The sequence below is a fragment of the Canis lupus genome, chromosome 3 (genome assembly GCF_003254725.2).
Source record: "Canis lupus dingo isolate Sandy chromosome 3, ASM325472v2, whole genome shotgun sequence".
NCBI classification, from domain to species: Eukaryota; Metazoa; Chordata; class Mammalia; order Carnivora; family Canidae; genus Canis; species Canis lupus.
The window spans coordinates 25,096,266-25,117,851 of record NC_064245.1 but is presented as its reverse complement, the minus strand read 5'-3'; the positions used below and the strand labels follow the sequence as shown (position 1 = coordinate 25,117,851).

General features: G+C 37.6%; 1 protein-coding gene across 1 annotated transcript in view; it reads left to right on the top strand.

Annotated features, from left to right (window-relative positions):
* The first annotated feature begins 15,331 nt into the window (after positions 1-15,331).
* Positions 15,332-21,586, top strand: part of LOC112653913 (V-type proton ATPase subunit S1-like protein) — a 28,048-nt gene continuing 21,793 nt past the window's right edge. Inside the window, exon 1 of the mRNA XM_025438227.3 lies at positions 15,332-15,617. Coding sequence (XP_025294012.2) covers positions 15,424-15,617 — 194 coding nt within the window. The 5' untranslated portion in view covers positions 15,332-15,423. The remainder of the gene's footprint in view (positions 15,618-21,586) is intronic.

Genomic DNA, 21,586 nt, shown 5'->3' with positions numbered 1-21,586 from the left:
GAGATAGGTGAAGCCAATGCTATACTCTAATCAAAGCCAAGTGGAGAAATAGAAGTGAGCAAATGTGACAATGGGGTGTAAGATGAGGACTGAGAATTGTCTTGCATTTGGCAATGTGGAGGATATTGGTGACTTTGTCATGTGGGGATCCTGTGCCGTGGTGAAGATGTAAGCCTTATGGGATTGGAGCCAAGAGATTATGGGATTGGAGCCAAAGAAGGAGGCATAGACAGCATCTGTAGACCTACTTTTGGAAGGAATTTTTCTATGATCTGCGGAGAAGAGGGGTTCTATCATGAGGGGGATGTGGAGTCAGGATGAGTTTGTTTAAGATGGCAGATTTTATGACATTTTTTATGGGATTGTTCTAGTAGAGAAGAAAAAAATGGATAGTTCATTTGAGAAAGGGGATAATTGCATAAATAAGTCTTTGAGGAGACTAGAGGGGTGCCCAAGTGGAGGAATTGATCTTAGGAATAATAACAGGTTATCTGTAGTAATAAAGAAGGCAGAGGATGGGCTATAACTGCAAGTAAACTGAAAGATTTGTTGATGGAAAGACGTGGAACTTCTCTTGGTTGCTCCTTCCTTGGTGAATTCAGCAAGGCCATCTGTGCAGAGAGAGAGGAGGGAAAAAACGTTGGAGGAGAGAGGATAGGGTCTGAAATCATCCAAAATAACCCTATTTAAATAGTATTATTCGATACATATACAATGTGCCACGTACTGTTTTAGGTGCCTTACATTTATTAACTCATTTAATTCTTATAACAGTAAAAGGTGAATACTTTTATTATTCCCCTTCTATTGAGGGACAGCACCTTAGTCCATTCAGGCTACTCTAACAAAATACTATAGATTGGGTAGCTTATAAATAACAGAAATTTATTTCTTGCAGTTATGGAGATTGGGAAGTCCAAGATCATGGTGCTGGCAGATTTGATATGTGGCGAGAGCTTACTTCTTGGTTCATGGACAGCTCTCTTTGCTGTCTCAAATAGCAGAAGGGCCAAGGCAGCTCTCTGGGGGTTCCATTTTATTTGTTTGTTTTTTCCAGTTTTATTGAAAGATAATTTTCATATCGGGGTCTTTTTATAAGGGCCCTAATCTCATTCACAAGGACTGTACCCTTATGACCCAATCACCTCCCGAAGGCCCCGTATCACTGCGGAACAGGTTTCAATATATGAATTTTGCCTCCTAATCTAGAAGTGTGGGAGGATAGTTTGAGAAGAGAATTTAGGAATGTTGAACAGTTCTGAGGGCGCATTAGAAAGTTATATCAATCAGCATGGTTTTGTGTATTCAGATTCATTCAATATAATGACTTAGTAGATGAAGGGGGGTAAGGTCTAGTCAGGTGAATGGGGTGAACGAAGGGCAAGGGAGTTGAGAGTGATGGCAAGGAGAGATTTACAGTGAACCTTGACATTGAGGCTGGAGGAGTCAAGAGCCCGGGATAGTGAGAACACTTATGAAGCCCTAGGCCCAATCAGATACGAGAAATTTCTATGAAGCTAAGAAGGATGATACAGTTTTAGTACAGCAGTAGGTAAATTGACCAATGAATAGAATAGGCCAGCAGGAGACTCATGAATGTAGAATATTATTAGATAACAGAATTAGGTGTCAGATCAGTGTATAAAGGGAGGACTGATGTTGCTGCACAAAAACAGGTTCCTCACATTAAATTAGATCACGTCAGGAAACAAAATCAGCTCCAGATAGACTGAGGACCTACATATCAACAACAAAAATTTTAATTTCTTAATAGAAAACAAATACAAATAAATTCAAGAACTTGAGAAAGGAAGATATTTCTGAACAGCATAAGAAGAAATGAATTACTGAATTACCTGCAGTAAGGAACAGGGAAGGACTCGGCTATTTTGATTAGGGACAGAATTTAGAATAACTGTGATACTATAGTGCTTTCTGGGAGGAACTTTTAAAAAATATTTATTTATTTATTAGAGAGAGAGAGAGAGAGAATCTTAAGCAGGTTCCACACTCGATGTGGAGCCCGACACAGGGCTCAATCTCACAACCTGACATAATGATCTGAGCTGAAATCAAGAGTTGGATGCTTAACCAACCAAGCCACCAGGTGCCTCTCTTCTGAGTTTTAATAATTGCTTCATAAAGCTGTTCAGACTTTCTATTATGCATGAATATATGAAGGTTTATGTGTGTTGTTGGGAGGTTTTTAATTATGAATTCAATTTCATTAGGAAATGTAATAATTTCAATGAATTCATTTTCATTGATTTCTGGTCTTTTGTGTATTATTTACTTTCTTCTGTTCACTTTGTTGTTGTTTTTTTCTTCTGTTTACTTAGGATTTAAGTTTGCTTTTCATTTTCCAGTTTTTCTTTTTTTTTTTCATTTTCCAGTTTTTCAAAGTGAAAACTTAGATCACTGATTTGAGACTTTTGTTCTTTTCTGTATATTTAATGGTATAAATAAATATCTAAGCATTGCTTGAGCTGCATTCCAATGAGCTTTGGTATGTTATATTCTAGTTTTTTAAAAAAATATTTTATTCGTTTATTTGTGAGAGTGAAAGAGCTCCAGCAAGGGGAGGAGCACCAGAAAAGGGAAAAGCAGACTCCCTGCTACGCAGGGAGCCGAACACACTGAATCCCAGGACCCTGAGATGATGACCTGAACCAAAGTCAGATGCTTAACCAACTGGGCCACCCAGACATCCCTGTTATATTCTAGTTTCAATTCAATTCAAAGCATTTACTAATTTCCCCTTTGAACAATAGATTATTTAGAATTGTGTTTCTTAATTTCCAAATATTTGGGGATTTACGAAATATCTGTGTTGTTCATTACTAGTTTAATTCCATTATGGTCTAAGAAAGGCTTTTTATTTTACTTTAAAAGATTTTTGTTGGGCAGCTCGGGTGGCTCAGTGGTTTAGCGCCACCTTCGGCCCAGGGTGTGATCCTGGAGACCCAGGATCGAGTCCCACGTCGGGCTCCCTGCATGGAGCCTGCTTCTCCCTTTGCCTGTGTCTCTGCCCCCCCCCCCCCCCCCCGTCTCTAATGAATAAATAAATAAAATCTTAAAAAAAAAAAGATTTTTGTTGACATTTGCTTTATAGCCCAGAATATAGTCACATATGGTGAATGTTCCATGTACACTTGAAAAGAAAATATTTTCTGCTGATATTGGGAGGAATGTTTTATAGATCTTAATTAGCCGAAAGTAGTTGATAGTGCAATTCAGGTCTTCTGTGTCCTGTATTCAGGATGACAATAGTGATGAGAGGAGGGAGAGAGGGGTGGGGACCATAGTTGGATGTTGAGTTATGGTTTATTTTAGGTAGTGAGTTTAATTATTATAATATTATAAAAACAAGTAAATAAGGCATAAACCAATGGTCAGAAAGTGTTATGAATGAAGGATTTTGATTACTATAGCTAAGAAGAGGAAAAAAGGGATTTAGTTTTTGTTTTTGGAGCTTTGAATTTTACATTTCCTGATAAAGAATTTATTACTTAATTTGAAGCCCGAAAAGAGAAGGAATTTTCTTTGATCTGGGCCTAAATTTCTTAAAAGGGCCCCTAAACAAGAATTAGGTTTAGGAATTAGAGGAAAAGAAAGAAGGCTGAAGCACAGTAAGTCAGCAGGAAAATAGAGGAAGGTGAAGTTAGAGACTTGGACAGGACTAGCTAAAGTCTAACTTGTAGGCCAGGATAAGGAGTTTGCACTTTATTCTGAATATGATGAGAAGCCGTTGGGGGACTTCAAATAAGAGAATGACAAGATCTGATCTACATTAAAAAAAAATCTTTTAAAATTTATTTTAGAGAGAAAGCCCCTGTGTGCAAGCAAGGGAAGAGGCAGATGGAGAGGGAGGGAGAGGAAGAGAAGCAGACTCCCCATTGGGCAGGGAGTCCAATGAGCTCTCACAACCTTGAGATCATGACCTGAGCCAAAATCAAGAGTCACAAGTTTAACCAACTGAGCCATCTAGGCACCCTAATCTGATCTACATTTTAAAATGCTAGGGAAGGGCACTATGAAGGGGCAAGAGAGGACTTGGTTTATCCAAGGAGGGGACTGATGCAATAGCACAGGTCATTGGAGATGAAGAGATGTCATAAAATTCTGAATATAATTTGGACTTAGGGGATGCCTGAGTGGCTCAGTGGTTGAGCATCTACCTTTGGCTCAGGTCTGATCCTGGGGTCCTGGGATCGAGTTACGCATCAGGCGCCTGCTGGGAGCCTCCTTCTCCTTCTGCCTATGTGTCTGCTTCTCTCTGTGTGTTTCTCATGAATAAATAAATAAAATCTTAAAAAAAATAATTTGTACTTAGATCATGATGGGAAGAGCAAAATCATTGACCTCACCAGCACTATCATCTCTAATAGTTTTTTTGAGCTCTATTTAGGTGTCAGAGATAGGACTTCACATGCCTAACTTTTTTTGTTCATCAAAACAACACCTGTGTGGTAGTGCTATTATTAGCCCTGTTTTACAGAGAGGAAATTGAGACTTAAAGAAGTTACTTAACCAGAACATGTTTGTTGGTTTCCAGATTAGTCATAAAAGCAAAATCTTGATTTTTGAGGAATTTAGAAAAAATTGTAATGAATATTAAGTAAATAAGGCACAAAATTGATGAAAAAAATTTTCTAGCCAGCAAAGCATCAGGAAAAGTAAAGGGTACACAGTTCCTAAGATTACAGTATTCTTTCTTATTCTAAGTTGCAACCTGGTATCTGTAGGTGACCAGAGGTATATGAAAACTGATAGAAACTTTGTTATGAAAGAACTGTATTTGGTAGTTCTTGAAATGTTGGGAAAGCAGGGACAAGAAGGAGAACAAGTGTTTCCCTCTTCTGGTGTTTCCTTCTGAATAGAAAGAGTTAAATTAGTTTAACTCCTTCTTTCTCTACCAGTTTACCCATTCTGTGCCCGGTAATGATGACATCTGTGCTAAATCAGGAAAAATAGTCTAGATATGTTCAACTCTTTTTTTCCTTTTAGAGACCCAGACTCCCCATGGAGTATACCTTTCCTGTTTCTTCTGGGGGCAGGCCTCTACTCCCTCTTGAGAGCCCACCGCCCTGGCAGGCAGTCGTGTCCATCTTCTGTGGGGAGGGGTTTGATTACAATCCATTTTGTTCCTGCAGTAGGCTTTGTTGGCCTTCTTGGCCTTCCACAGTAATGAGAGTGGTATTTTGGTCTCCACTTATCTTTCCCCTTGTTTTATTTTTCAGTTGGTTTAGCACTCAGGGCGAGGCAGAAAAGTATGGTTTGACTTACCTCAGAGTCCTCCTATCCCCTAACTAAGAAAAAAGATGGGTTTTCATAAATTACACTGGTTGATGAGATTTAGGTCAAGAATGATGCTGATTTTTTGTACCGTTTGAAAGCGAAGTTAGCTTTTGAGCAAGAGCAGCTAAGGGTTTAAACGATGTTGACAATTTATATTGGAGCATTTAGAGTAGTTAGAAATGACTCCAAATGTTTTAACTATAAAAATTGAGGTATTAGTTGCTATGGAAATGTGACAAGTTGAAATAACAGCTTTAAGTGAGGATGAAGAAGCAGCAAGAATAAGACCGATGATTACGTGCTCCATAAAACTACTAGTGATGAATGTTGAGTGCTTCATTTTACCTGATTAAATTATTAAACACAATTTTTCCCTTATCCAAAATGAATGAGATTTCTTATCCTCCCATCCTAGCTACTCTTAGTGCAGTGAATATTTCTTCTTATATCTATTCCAAGGTGGAACTAAAGAAATATGTTTGTATTACCGTATAAACTTAACAATATTCAGGCCTGGTCTTTAAAATCTTGTTATTATTATTAAACCCCTATGTACGATCTAGGGGGAATTGACAATGCTGTTCTTTGATGCCCTTTGTGAAGTTTCTGGAAAGGAGTTATCATTTTAATGTGCATATTGAAAGTCATTCCCCAGGTATTCTCTAACTTGGCTGAGAACCAAACGAAAGAAAGTAGACTTTTATTTCAGCAGGGACCTTTGAGTGGTGAGAAATGATAAAAGATAATTTTTCTCACTAGGAAAAGAAAGGTAATTTCTTTCACTCAATGGAATATTAAGTTTTAGAATCTCATTTCTTGGAGAGATTTAAAGAATCCAGTGATGGGCCAGGTCTGTTCTCTCTGAGTTCAGTGAGGACCAGCTGATCTTCAGTGATGGGGAGTGGCCAGGGGTCACTCTTTCAGCTTTTGCATTCCACAGTAAAGTGAAATTTCACTAGGACTATTTCTAGATAATTTAAATATAATAATATGAAAGTTATAATATAAATATAAAAACTTATAAAAATAAATGTGCATTTTATATCACTAAAACTTTATTGCTTAAAGGACTTTATGTAAGTAAAATGGGATTTTTTTTCCACTTAGCTCAGCGGTTTGGGGCCTGCTTTCGGCCCTGGGTGTGATCCTGGAGTCAGGATCGAGTCCCACATCAGGTTCCCTGCACGGAGCCTGCTTCTCCCTCTGCCTGTATCTCTGCCTCTCTATCTCTCTCTGTGTGTCTCTCATGAATAAATAAATAAAATCTTTTAATTAAAAAAAAGAACAAGAGAGAAAAATGAGTGAAGAATTAGAAGAAGAGAGGAAGAAAAAAATGAGGGAGTTCTAGGTTTATATAGGTACAAAAAGGACAGGAGTAATTTTTCCACTGATTTAATATTGTTGGTTCTAGAAGTCATTATTGATTATTAAGATAACCCAAATGAATGAATCTGAAACAATTTTATAGATTATAGTCATTTTTCATTTTTAAAAGAATGTTTATTCAATTTATTTAAACTAAAAAAAAAAAAAAAAAACAAAACAGTTTACCCTTCTTTCCCATTCTCCATTACCCCATGCCCCTGATAACCACCTGTCTGTTCTCTGTATCTATGAGCTTGGTTGTTTTGTTTTGTTTTGCTTTTACATTCTACAGACAAGAGAGATTGTATGGCATTTGTTTTTCTCTAACTTATTTCATGTAGTTTAATGCCGTTGAGGTCCATCCCTGTTGCTGCAAATGGAAAGATTTCATTCTTTTTTATGGTTGAATACTATTCCATGTATATAATATTCCATGTAAATATACCATAATTTCTTTATCCATTTATCCATCATAAACACCTTCCAACAACAAATATATAGAAACATACATGGATGTGTGTGTTAAATTAGATGCCTGCTCCTCAGGTCAAGGTTTTAATATAAGGGAGTGAATGAACTTCCTTCACTGTAAGTCTGGATGTGATCAACTGCCTCTGACCTGAGCCCCAGGGTGAGTCTATCTGAGGGAGAGAGCCCTTTACGGATCATTTCTTAGATCACTGCTGTCTTGTGGGTCTTGAACATGAACCCCATCGGTTTTCAAAATTGAATGTTTTGGGATCTCATCTTTCAAGTACATGTCTTAAAAGTTGAGGTGTCTAGTGTGGAGTCTGAACTCGTCACTACTCAGGAAGGAGCTCTGGTTTGAGTTCCTGTGAGGTTGTGGGTTGCCACACCTGGGGTGGGGTTTATGGTGAGATGGTGTCCCAGCCTCTCACACACTTTGATTTGGTTTTCTTCTTGGTTGCCTGATATGCAGTCATCACTCAGCCAGCCTTTAGGATTTTTTTTAAAAAGGAAATGGTTCCATATGTAGTGGTAGATTCAGCATGTCTGTGGAAGTGAGTTCAAGGTCTTAGAACATAACCATCTTAAACCAGAACCCCACCACGAGTATCATATTTCATAGTATGGAATAATGTGCTCATTTGCCAATGGGTATTTAAAATTTACTTGGATAGGTTAAGTTAAAATTTCCAATGAATATTAAAATTTACTCAGATTTTAAGTTAAAATTTCCAAACTTATGTTAACTATTTAGCAGACAACATCTTGGATTTGTAGCACATGGTGGTATCCAGTGCTCTCTTTGAAACTAAGTGTGTTGATTAATTTTTGTCCAAAGAATCTATTTTGCATTTACTGTAAATGAAGGCCTGAACAATAGGGCAGCATCAAAAAAGCACATATTCTCAATACGAATTTTATTTTTGTGAATTAGAACTCAGTCTCTGTCGAGGTGGGGACCTGCATGTAGGTCTCTAGTGAGAGTATTTTTGGAAGCGTTGGAGGCCTTTCCTTTCTTAGGATCTAGGTCTGTTACGCTCTCCCTAACATTTAAACCTCCCTTCCTAGTCCATGTTTCTAATTATCACACTAAATTTGGTACTTAGAGAACCTTTCCAATGAAATTTCTTTTTGCACTATAGTTAACAGAAACTCATTTCGGGCTGTGTTAAGAATAAAAACCAAGTTTTTGGAAGGACACTTGGGTAAGTCACAGACTTCACTAGCAAGAGATACATACTGACCTCAAGAGAGTAGAATCAAGAATTGGAAAGCTGCTTCAGCTTTTCAAAAGAGTTAGTTATGGCTCATCTCTTGTCCCAATCTATTACATAACTGCCTCCCTCTACCTCTCATCAGCCATTGCTTGGAGTGGAGGTGTGGCCAGGATCAGTGGAGGTCACTGTTTGCTATGTGAAACTGCCCTCAAGTGTTTACTCCAGCAATTATGTGTTCACTTTTCTGCACATCACTGGGCTTGGAGCCTCATTGGGGGTGAGGATTGGGTCTTTTTTGTCTTGTATTCCCAGCATGTAGCATACGGCAATATTTGTCTAATGGACACATTTATGAAACAGCGGGACTCTTGTCTCAATTTAGCTTGAGAATCATGAACATAAACAGATGCCACTAATTTGGTATATTATTTGTGTTCCAAGAAGTCAAAAGGTAATCAAAAGAAAAATTAACATTTAAATAAAAAGCACTTATAATATTTCATTTACTAACCCAATTCTTTTTTTTTTTTAATAACCCAATTCAGATCAACTCAGAAGTTGATTTGATGAAAATTAGTAGAAATCATGGCAGCAATTAGGCTCTGAACTTAATATAAGAGTCTGTATTGGTCTGGATTCTCCAGAGGAAGCCAAATATATATGCATATGAGGAATTAATCCTGTATATGATTTATTGTAGGAATTGGCTCATGCAGTTATTGGAGGCTGAGAAATTCCGATATCTGTTGTCAGCAAGCTAGAGACCCAGGAGAGCCAATAGTAAATATCATTCCAGAACTTGTGAGTCTGAAGGCAGGAAAAGACTGAATTCCCTGCTCCAATATAGGTAGAGAAAGTGAAATCTCCCTTCCACTTTTTTATTCTATTCCGACCTTCAGTGGATTGGATGAAGCCCACTCATATTGGGGAAGGCAATTTGCTTTACTCAGTCTACTGTACAAATATTAATCTCATTTAGAAACACTGTCAGAGACACAGCCAGAATAATATTTAACCAAATACCTGGGTACCTTGTGTCCCAGTAAAGTTGACGTATATTAACTACCGCAGCGTCACATCCCTCTACAAGAAGCAAGAAGTACATACTAATGGACTGATGTAACTTGGGTTTTGAGATCCCTGGGTGGCTCAGTGGTTTAGCATCTGCCTTCTGCCCAGGACATAATCCTGGAGTCCTGGGATCGAGTCCCACATTGGGCTCCCTGCATGGAGTCTGCTTCTCCCTCTGCCTGTGTCTCTGCCTCTCTCTCTCTCTCTCTTTCTCTGTGTGTGTGTGTGTGTCTCTCATGAATAAGTAAATAAAATCTTTAACAACAACAAAAATAAAAAACAAGAAAACTTGGGTTTTGTGTATTTGCATTTTCAAGCTGCTGAATTTGATAAAATACCTGAGTTAGTTGTTTTTCTAGTCATGTTCGCCTAAATATTCATGCTCTGAGAGTCACAACCATGTGGCATGAAGTGAGAATTAAATATGTGATATTTTTGTAGGCTTATTCAGTACTCTGCACATTTTATTGATCCTCATCTTAGATCAGTAGTACCTTAGGCTCTAGATGTATCAGTTAGTTAGATGCAGTCCCTGCTGTGTTGGAGCAGGCCTTCTGATGAAGAAACACATTGTAAATAGATAATAAGAAAATAAATGTCTCAGTACAAAGGTGATATGTGTTATGATAAAGGTGAACATAATGCAGGAAGAGTTAGGAGGGTAGGAGGGACCAATATGTACAGTTACTGAGGTGCGAAAAAGTTGGCATGTGGAGGGTGTTGGGAAAAACTGAATCCAAGCCTGTGGTTCAGAGAAGGGTTGGCATAAAATGAAGCAAGAGAGAGAGCAAGGGCTTTGTAGGAGGTGGGTGGATTTGGATTTTGAATCAGTGTGCAAAGACTGTTGTGATTGATTTGAACGTTTGACTACTGTGATTTTTGGTCTGAGAGCATTTGGATAAATAGAGACTGTGGTCTGGCAAATGCTAGATGTTCCTTCCTTCAAGCAAATATTATAATTAAGTTAGAGCCATTCTATATGGTCATATATGATATTGGAAAGATAGATCTGTGATACTCAAATTTTCAGTTAACACTTAGTAATATATAGTAGATCAGAAAATGAAGGAAACACAAAGTTATTTTCAGTTGAAAAGAAGGCAGCGTGGATGTACAATTTCTGGTTTTCTCATGAAAAGTGTTGGGATATTTTCCAAGCTCCTCTGCATTTTCTGCGTATCTTGTGAGTGAGTCACTAACTCACAATATCTTGGAATATCTTGAGGATGTATGTATAGTGAATGGCCTTGAAAGGTAGAAATAGTGTCTTCCTCTTACGAAGGGCAGGTTTACTTACAGCCTTGGAAACTCAGAGTCTCTCTCCTGAAATGAAACCCAGTTGTGTACAAGCATCCAGTTGGGGCCAGCTGTGTTGCTCTATGGGCAAGGGAAATGCCCCGGTATACTGATGCTCATGCTGCTCGCTTGGGGTGAGTAATAAAGTTCTTTGTCTCTGACCCTGGAGTCTTGTGTCATCTGCCAGCATCCATGAAACTGGCAGGCTAACTTGTTAGCTTATCAGTTAGATAAAATGTCAGACCCTTCACAATTCCGACAGGGACCCCTCACCATCTCAGGAGGGAGGTGTAATGCCGGGCAGGTGATATCCTACTGCTTTGCAGCCTGCAAGTTATCACATCAACATTTTTGTCACTGCTTTTTCCCTCTAGAGTCACAGGATGAGCTATACTCTGACAATCACATCTTAAGTGTGACTTCTATTTTAAAATACATTTGTGAAACCTACTAGCTACTAATTATTCTACCTTAAATATTCTTAACCAAGTGGAAGAAAATTTCAACAACAGCAAGATTGCTCTGTTGAAATTTTAGGATTATCAAGTCATTAAATATATTAAAATGAAACTTGATTTAAAGCTAAAAATTTTGTGTATATTTGTGTGCCTGAAAATATAAGTGAAGCATATTTCCATGAAGGATTTTTTTTTCCATGAAAGATTGTTACACGATAAGCATTAAGGAGCTAACACTGTGTTTTCTGAGTAGTAACAGAACCTTTATTATCACAGTACAGAATCTTCATGGGTTTGGCTTCTTACCCTCCCCTTACCAGGAATTTGAGGAGCAATGGGTCACCGTGGGAGACTATGGGGTGTTGCCTTGGCAGCTGGAGGAGATGTTCTGTACCTGCAACTGTCCAGGACAATGGCCACTAGCCACAGGTGGTTACTGACCACTTGAAATTTTGATTGGTTCAAATTGAGATGTTCATAAGTTTGAATTATATACCAGATTTCAGACTTAGAGCAGAAAAAAGAAGATAAAATACCTCATTAATAATTCTGTTTGAAATAATATTTAAATATGTTGGGTTAAAGAAAAAAATATTAAGACTAATTTCACCCGTTGATTTATACTTCTTTCAGTGTGGCTATTCGAAAATTTTACATTACATATGTAGCTCTCATTATATTTCTGTTGACCAATGCTATTCTAAATCCTTGCCACTCGCAGGACAGTGGTCAGGCAAGCAGCTGTCAGCATCCTGTGGAAGCTTGTTACAAAGAAACTCTTGCCCCACCCCAGACCTACTGGATCAGAATTTGGATTTTAACACAATCTCACGTGATTTGTTTGGATGGTAAAATTTGAATAGCAGAGAGCTCTAGGACTAGGACTGCCAGATTTAGCAAATAAAAATATGAGATGTCCATTTATATTGAATTTTGGATAAACAGCAAATGGTTTAAGTATGATATGTACAAATATTGCATGGATCATTCTTACTATTAAAATTATTGTTTATTTTACATTCAGATGTTACTGGGTGTCTTTTTTTTTTTTTTTTTTTTTTGGCAAACCTACCCAAGACTAAACTCCTCCCTTTCAGACGTACCTTGCTACCTGAAATTCTGAAATTCCACTGTAATCAGGAAAAAGAAAAGTAAAAGATATGGCAGGGGTAGAAGTTCTGTAAAATGAAAGAACAGGAAGAGAAGGAAATTTGATGCAAAGTAGGAACAAGATGAGCATGGAAAGGCCACAATGATAGCGGTGACTTTTTCTATTTTTTAATATTTCTTAACATCTTTCTTCCTTATTTCTCCATCATCTCCCCTGCCCACCATTATGCTTTGGTCTCCTCTGCTCCTCTTCTGTAGGGCTCTCCAGAGCTATGTTAGAAAATGGTGTGTGTGCAAAATGGATACTAAGGAAGGAGAGTATATCCTTAGGGTCAAGTCCCCAGATTCCTATAATCCATCATCTCTGAAATGTCACTTACAAATAGCCCCTTTCAGCTACCAGTACTTTGCCATTAAAGAGATCAAGGTTCTTAAGCGCCAAAAGTGCTGACCCTTTCATTTTGGAGGATTTTCTTTATTGTGGCATTTTAATTATATTTTTTAAAATGTAAAACAACTCTTAGGAATTGTGTTGTTGGTTTGTGTTTTTGCACACTTTTTAGGTGGCAAAGGAGTGGGAGTGGAGGGCTGGCAAGGAGGGAATAACAATAGATATCCTTTATTTAGCTAGTCATTAAAGTAAGAAAAGGCTTTCATCTATTATTATTCTTTATTTAAAATTTTATTTTATTGTGTTAGGAACATTTAACATGAGATCCACCCTCTTAACAAATGTTTAAGTGTGTAATACCATATTGTTAACTATAGGTACAATCTCATAAGCAGATCTCTAGAATTTATTAATGTTGCTTAACTGAAACTATATGCCCATTGATTGGTAACTTCCTATTTTCTCCTCCCTACCCGCCCCCCCCAGCTCCTGGTAATCACATTTCACTCTTGGATTCTATGCTATGCCTGTTCTAGATGCCTCATATAAATGGAATCATGTGGTATTAGTGACTGGCTTATTTATAATTCCTCAAGGTTCATCCATGTTGTCATATTTTGCAGAATGTCATTTATTTGTTTGTTCATTTATTTAAAATATTTTATTTATTTATGAGAGACACAGAGAGAGAGAGAGTCAGAGACATAGGCAGAGGGAGGAGAAGCAAGCTGCATGCAGGGAGCCCGACATGGGACTCGATCCCAGGAAATCTGGGATCAGGCCCTGAGCCAAAGGCAGAAGCTCAATCACTGAACCATCCAGGTGTCCTGGAATATCCTTTTTTTTTTTTTTTTTTAAGGCTGCATAATATTCTTTTGTATGTATAAACCACATATTCTTTATCCATTCATCCATCTGCACTTAGGTTGTTTCTACATCTTGGCTACTGTGAATATCAGTGCTGCAGTGAACATGGAAGCATTAATATTTCTTTGAAATCTTGGTTTCAGTTCTTTTGGGTAAATACCCTTAAATGCAATTGCTGGATTATATGGTAGTTCTATTTTTAATATTTTCAGGTATCTCCATATTGTTTTCCACAGCAACTTTACTAGTTTGTATTCCCACCAACAGTGTATAAGGATTCTAATTTCTCCGTATCTTTGTCAACGCTTGTCTGTTCATTTGTCCGTCCTTCCTTCCTTCCTTCCTTCCTTTCCTCCTCCTTCTTCTGCTCCTCTTTCTTCTTGATAATAGCTATCCTGCCAAATGTTAGGTGATACCTCTTTGTGGTTTTGATTTGCATTTTCCTGATGATAAGTGACATTGTGGACCTTTTTATATACATTTTGATCACTTGTCGTCCTTAGAGAAATGTATTTTCAAATCTTTAGCCCATTTTTAACTTGGGTAATTTGTGTTCTTTCTGCTATTGAGTTTTAAGAGTACCTTATATATCTTGGAAATTGATGATTTATCAGATGTATGTTTTACAAATACTTTATTTCATTCTGTGGGTTGCCTTTTACTCTGTTGATTGTTTTCCTTTGCTGTACAGAAGCTTTTTAGTCTGGTGTAGTTCCACTTGTCTAATTTTGCTTTTATTTTCTGTACTTTGGTGTCATATCCATGAAATCATTGCCAAGAACAGTGCAATGAAACTTCTCCCTATCCTTTCTTCTAGGTTTTAAGTCTTTAATCTATACTGAGTTGATTTTTGTGTCTGATGTGAAATAAGGCTCCAATTTCACTTTTTTCTTGTGGATATCCAGTTTTCTCAGCACCATTTGTTGAAGAGACAGTCCTCTTCCCATTGTGTGTTCTTGGCACCCTTACTGAAGGGCAGTTAACTGTGTATGTGTGAATTTATTTCTAGGTGCCTGTATTCTGTTCTGTTGGTCTGCATGTCAGTTTTTAATGTCAATACTGTACTGTTTTAATTACTGTAGCTTTGCAATGTATTTTTGAATCAGGAAGTGTGATACTTCCACCTTTCTTCTTTTTCAAGATAGATTTGGCTGCTTAGGGCCCTGATGTATCTTTTTAAAAATTTTTTAAGATTTTATTTATTTATTCATGAGAGACACAGAGAGAGGAGAGACACAGGCAGAGGGAGAAGCAGGCTCCATGCAGGGAGCCCGACATGGGACTCGATCCCAGGTCTCCAGGATCACGCCCTGGGCTGAAGGCGATGCTAAACCGCTGAGCCACCTGGGCTGCCCTTGATACATCTTTACAACAGGTTTTTGAGTTAAGTACTTTGTCCCCCTCTGCAGATGGGGAAACTGGACTTTGGAATGCACTTGAGGGCTGTCTGACTCCAAAGTCAGTGCTCTTTACCATTACATTTCAGATCTCGTAGCACATAGAGTCATGAATTTAATAGGAAACTGTGAACTAGGATGCATATGTAAAATTAGATAAGTTTCAAAGATTTTTCTCCTTTATTTACCTGAAAAATGCATGTAGTAATGCATACTTTGTAGATTTTTGTGGAGAGTTTAATAGCTTCCTGAGAAGTATTATGAGATTCTTATTAAGAGTTAGAGTATGAAAACAATGCCAGTTTCTAAAAAAGAGGTTAATTGAAAATCTGCTCCTTAGTAATAGTCTCTCATGAATAAGGAAACATCCTGAATAGACCCACTGATATCATTCTACCCTCTAAATTAAGCAGCATCAAGCCCCTCCCTCCACCCTCTCCTATGCATAATACATCCTGGAAATGTGATCTTCTCATTGGTTGAATATGTTGTCAGTCACAAGGCATGGAAAGTACTGCCTCTGCTCTGTTTGCATTTATGAATTAACAGATGTGCTTGGTTTGAAGAAACTGATTCATTTCTTGATGGGAAGAAAAATCTTGCTTAGTTTTTCACTTATTTCTTTTTGTATGGGATTTTCACTAACTTTGGACCAGATTCTTGCAAGGAAGAATGTAAGGTGAGTCATTGCACATTTTTTTTAATTTGATGCATCTGTGAACTTCAATGCAAGTGTGAAATTAGATGGTTCTGTAATTTCTTTATATTGTTGCATAGCTATATTTGTTTATAATTCAAGTTGGATTTATTAGATCATTCAGTAGCTTATTAAATCATTGGACTAGAGTTTATAAATATGAGATGAAAACAAAGTCTTTATTATAAGAGGCAAGGATTATTCAAAATGCACAAGAAACATTTGTATTATGTATCAAAGTATGTATCTACGAGAAAATGACTCACAACAGTATTCAGGTTTCTTTTAGACCTACGAGTAAATATTAATTTTATGGTTTTCTCCTTCCATTACTATGAGAGGAGAGAGCAAGGAAAAATGTAAAAACTTCAGAAATATATAACCTGTCCTTTGGAGAAAAGGTGATGAATCATTTTAACTGGTAGGAGATGATAATTGTTTGGAGTATATACTATTTAAAACTAACAAGCAAAACTTCTTCTTTCTGTGTCCTTTGTCTTTTTTCTCTTTCCATGTCATATAAGGGAAACTAGAGATTTATCTATCAGGGAGACTATTTGGAATCTGAATATCAATTAACTTATGTCATATCTCCTAATTGCTCATTATGTGCCATCCCAACAAATACATCAGGGAATTTAGTGTGAACACCAAGGATAGCGCCAGGGAGAATGGTCTGCCAAAACTTGTTAAAGAATCTTTAAGTCACCAGCTGATAAAAACTTTACGTGTAGGTATTTTCTCATTGTTTCTAAGTTAATTAGTGCTTTTCTTCAAGTTCATTTTCAAATAATAAGTGACCTATACTCCTTAGGTTGTTAAGGCTTAATAAGGTGTCCTTACTTCATTTATACAGAAATGACTTATTTGTGCATTACACTGGTAAAATGTACACCAAATACTATGAAAATCCCAGTTCTGTTTTTAAAGCAAGGTTAATGGGTTTAAATAATCTTGGCTTCAGAAGGGACCCTAGAAATCACATCAATCACTGATCATTTGAATCTAATAATATAGCATATTAATTTATTATGAAAGAAACAAGAGTTGCTGTTTTGTGAATGTCTTTCAAATCATGGATCTGAGATTTAAAACATCTTTCAGGGACACCTAGGTGGCTCAGTGGTTGAGCTGCTGCCTTCGGCTCAGGGCGTGATCCCGGGTTCCTGGATTGGGGTCAGGGATCAAGTCCCACATATGGCTCCTTGTGGGGTGCCTGCTTCTTCCTTTGCCTATGTTTCTACCTCTCTCTCTGTGTGTGTGGCTTTTGTTTTTTTTTTGTTTTTTTTTATTTTTATTTTATTTATTTATTTATGATAGTCACACAGAGAGAGAGAGAGAGAGAGAGAGAGAGAGAGAGGCAGAGACACAGGCAGAGGGAGGAGCAGGCGCCATGCACCGGGAGCCCGATGTGGGATTCGATCCCGGGTCTCCAGGATCGCGCCCTGGGCCAAAGGCAGGCGCTAAACCGCTGCGCCACCCAGGGATCCCGTCTTTTGTGAATAAATAAATAACATCTTTAAAAAAACCCCAAAAAAACCCTATCTTTCAGTTCTATGGGTCTTTTCAAGGTTATTAAGTCTCTAGGAAGAATGATTGTATTTTAAGCTTAATACTTGTTTCCTAAGCTTAGAAAGAGTAGGGGTCACCACTCTGTCTTTACATATTCCTTCCTCAAATTGTATTTAAAGCATTCCTTAAACAAAAGGAAATGTTTTTCCTTTTCTACCCAGCATCCTGTGTGATCTCCCATTTTCTACTTCCCTTTCAGACTTCATTCATTAATCTGTTAGTTCATTCATGCATGTAGCACATAATGTTTTTAATACTTGGTACTTTTAAGTACTAGGCACTGGGCTAGGTACTGCATCTACAATGATGAGCAAAACAGATATAGTCCCTGCCTTCATGAAGCTTTAAGTCTAGTGGGGGAGGTACGATCATTAATCAAATGTGAATTATGCTGTGAAAGAAAAGTGTGGGAGGCTATGAGCACATATAATAGGCGGATCTGAACTGATCTGAGATGGTAGGAATAGTGTTCTTATGGAAATGACATTTAAGCTGTGATCTCTAGCATAGGGAGGAAGTATCTAGGAGGTAAGGGGAAGGGGAGGCTAGAGAACATTCTAGGTAGAGAGAACAGCAAGTAGTAAGACTCTTATGAGAGAAGAAGGGAACATGAAGCATTCAAGGAGCTGAACTAAGGAATGCTGGTGTAGCTAGAGCAGACAGGGGACTAGGTCAAATGAAGTGAGCACAGGTTTTGTGTGTGTGTGTGTGTGTGTGTGTGTGTGCGTGTGTATTTTTTATTGGAGTTCAATTTGCCAACATATAGCATAACACTCAGTTGAAGTGAGCACAGTTAACAGGTCTTTGAGGGCCTTAGAGGCCATGGTGGGAATGGGCTCTTCATCCTGCATAGAACCATGACAAAGCTGCTTCTCCTTCACCTTCATGAAGGCATGACTTTGCAGATTCATGATGGACTACCTCGTATATAAAAAATGTGGCACCAGCTACTACAAGCTTAGGGCTCTTGATTACGTTTCAAATGCAGAGTTCCCTTCTACTGGACAAGAATCTGAATGTTTTAGAGACAATGTAGGTTTTCTTAAATTTTTTATTAAAAAAATTTTTAACCAGTGTTTCTCATTTTATTCATATACATAATTTTATTTTAAAAAATTTTTTTAAAGATTTTATTTATTTATTTATTTGAGAGAGAGAGAGAGAGAGAGTACAAATGGGTGGAAGGCCAGAGGGAAAGGGAGAAGCAGACTCCTCTCTGAGCAGGGCTCCTGACATGGGTGTGGGGCTTGATCCCAGGACCCTGAGATCATGACTTGAGCCAAAGGCAGATACTTAACTGACTGAGCCAGCTAGGCGCCACACACATAGATAACTTTAACCAGTAATTCTTTGCAATTCTTACTTTAGTTCAGAGATTATCTTTGGTTGCAATTGTGGTTTCCCATAAAACCCTGTTAATTCAGTCATATGGGTATGGGAAAGACCTATTTAAATTATAGTTCATTAAAAAAAAAAGTATGGGAGTGTTACTGTATATTCATGACCATAGATTCATTGAAATGAAAATAAGCCTTTGTTGTCTTCTAAAAGCTTTTCATTTGTGAACACGTGAAAACTTCTAATGAGTAGAGCAAAATCTCAAGCCAAGCATATTATCAGTATGGTAGCTCATCCATCCATCTATTCATCCACTCATTCATATACTTTTTCTCAGGAAACTTTTATTAAACTGTTCTGCTAACTAGGTATGTCCAAATGACTTGATTAATTTACATCTTATTTAGATAAAATATATCTCATAATTTTCTGTTTTTGTTCATTAAGACCTTTTAAAATTGAATACTTAATCATGTATCATGAAATGTGATTTTTGGATAAATGAAGTTTAAAATAAATTTAAAAAGTCTATTTATTTATGATGATATCAGAAAGCTTGAAGCTCTTTAAGAAGTTATTGCCTTGATATTAGTGTTCCTTTCATGTATTTAGTCACTTTGTAACTTGTATAGAGTTTGGAGTTAAGGTAAGATAGAGATCTTTTCTCTAAAGTACATCTCTATTGTAATTACATGATTACTGATTGGAGCCTCACTTTTGCTGCTCAGGAAATTAAATATCTTAGTGCTCCTAGGTGTAATGGGCCTCTGAGGACTGATTTATGCTAATGCTACTCATCAGAGACTTACTATATAAATCAGAATGCTAGTTTATAAATTTCAAAAGGAAGACATCTTTTTTCTTCTTTTTTTTTAAAGAGAGAAAGAGAGAGAGTGGTGGGATGGGAAGGGGCAGCAGGAGAGGGAGAGAGAGAGAATGTTAAGCATGCTCTATGCCCAGTGCAGCGTTGGATACGGGGCTCCATCTCATTACCCTAAGATCATGACCTGGGCCTAAATCACAAGTCAGATGCTTAACTAACTGAGCCACCCAGCTGCCCCAGAAGGCATCTTTTTAAAAAGAATAAACTAGAAAAATCCATCAAAGTAATGCATGTACATGGTTTTAAAAAAATCTGGGGTTACCAAGACATAAATTATAAAAAAAACAACTGTCTCCCATTCAGTCATCTTTTCTCTAGTAACACACAATTTCAGCATTCCAGAATCTTACAATCTCAAACACGTATTTCTCACTCATGTTACAAGTTGATAGCTGCAAGTAGCCTGTTGCAGACCTGTTCCAGCTCTGTTTCCCATGTCTTGTCATTCCAAGACCTAGACTGACAGAGCAGCCCATGTTCGGGCACACCATCGTGGCAGAGGGAAAAGGGCAAGGAGGTGCAGACATGTGCAGCACCTCCAGAAGTTTCTGCAGAACTGCTGTACTGTCACTTCCACTCCTGTTCCTTTGGCTCAACCAAGACACATAGCAGAGACTTATGGAGCCGGAAATACTCTCTACCTGCAGGGAGGTGCTGCAAAGCGTATGGCCAAGGGCAGGGATATATACATTTTGGGTTGTTTCTGAGGAGTTGGGAACAGTCATACAACCCACCAACCTGCCCCTGTAGAAAAATGCAAACTAACCTAAAGTGACAGAAAGCAATTCTTTAGCTTTCCTGTGGCTGAGAGTGGATAGAAGACTGTTCTACTGCAAAAGTGCATGGGGAAACTTTGGTGGTGTGGAAGTGTTCTGTGTCTATGGTGGTCTGTTGTGGATATATGCATAGACAGAACTTGTCGGATTATACACGCGGAGTGATGTCGTTCATTGTCCTTAAATTATATCTCGGTAGAGTTGATAAAGTGAGAGTAAAGTGTATGCATGCATGAATTTATCAGTAGCAATGAATAGACATCATGGTCACCAACTTGTCCTCTCCAGAAATTCTCATTATATAGGGGTGCCTGAATGGCCCAGTCAGTGAAACGTCTGTCTTTGGCTCGGATCATGATCTCAGGGTCCTGGGATCAAGCCCCATGTCAGGCTCCCTGCTCAGTGCAAGCCTGTTTCTCCCTCTCCCTCTGCAGCTCCCTCTCCTTGTGCTCTCCCTCTCTGTCAAATAAAGAAATAAAATCTTAAAAGAAAAATTCTCATTAGCTATAGATAGTAGTTGCATTGCCAAGAGAATGGTGCATTCAAGTGTAATTGGTTCCATATAATTCGTTTTAAAGCACATTCTGATACAGATTTAGTAACTCTTTAGCTAAAATTATGTTTTGCATAGGGATCATGATATGTACTATATATATTTCTAATTGTAAATATATTGAGCTTATGTAATAATTATATATAATTGTCTTGAATTGTAATGTCTTAAATACAGTTTGGTCTGCATTCTTACAAACTACAAGGTACAAGTTCTAAACTACCTTGTACTACAAGGTACAAGTTCTGAAAAATTTTAAATAGGCAATAAACTAAAAATTTTTATGACATTTATGATGCAGTTAGAGATTTAAGCACTGACATGATATTTAATGTTAGAAGAAATTAATATTTTCTATATGTAATGGGCTATTGTTTTAAAAAGTCCTTATCTTTTAGAAATATATACTTAAATCATATAATTTCTGACATTTCTTTCAAAATAATGCCAGAGAGGGGAAGTGGGTGAGCTCAAAGGTGAGATAAGATTGCTTATAACTTGATAATTATTAAAGCTGTTGGTGGGTACAAGTACATGGGGGTGGGAAGAGAGCTTATGTTTTTCTGTTTATGTTTGGTGTATGTTTACAACATTCTATGATAAAAAGATGTATAGACCTTCTAAGTTAGCAATTTCACTTCTAGGAATTTATCTTTTTTTTTTTTTTTTTTTTTTTAAATTTTTATTTATTTATTTATGATAGTCACAGAGAGAGAGGCAGAGACACAGGCAGAGGGAGAAGCAGGCTCCATGCACCGGGAGCCCGATGTGGGACTCGATCCCGGGTCTCCAGGATCGCGCCCTGGGCCAAAGGCCGGCGCTAAACCGC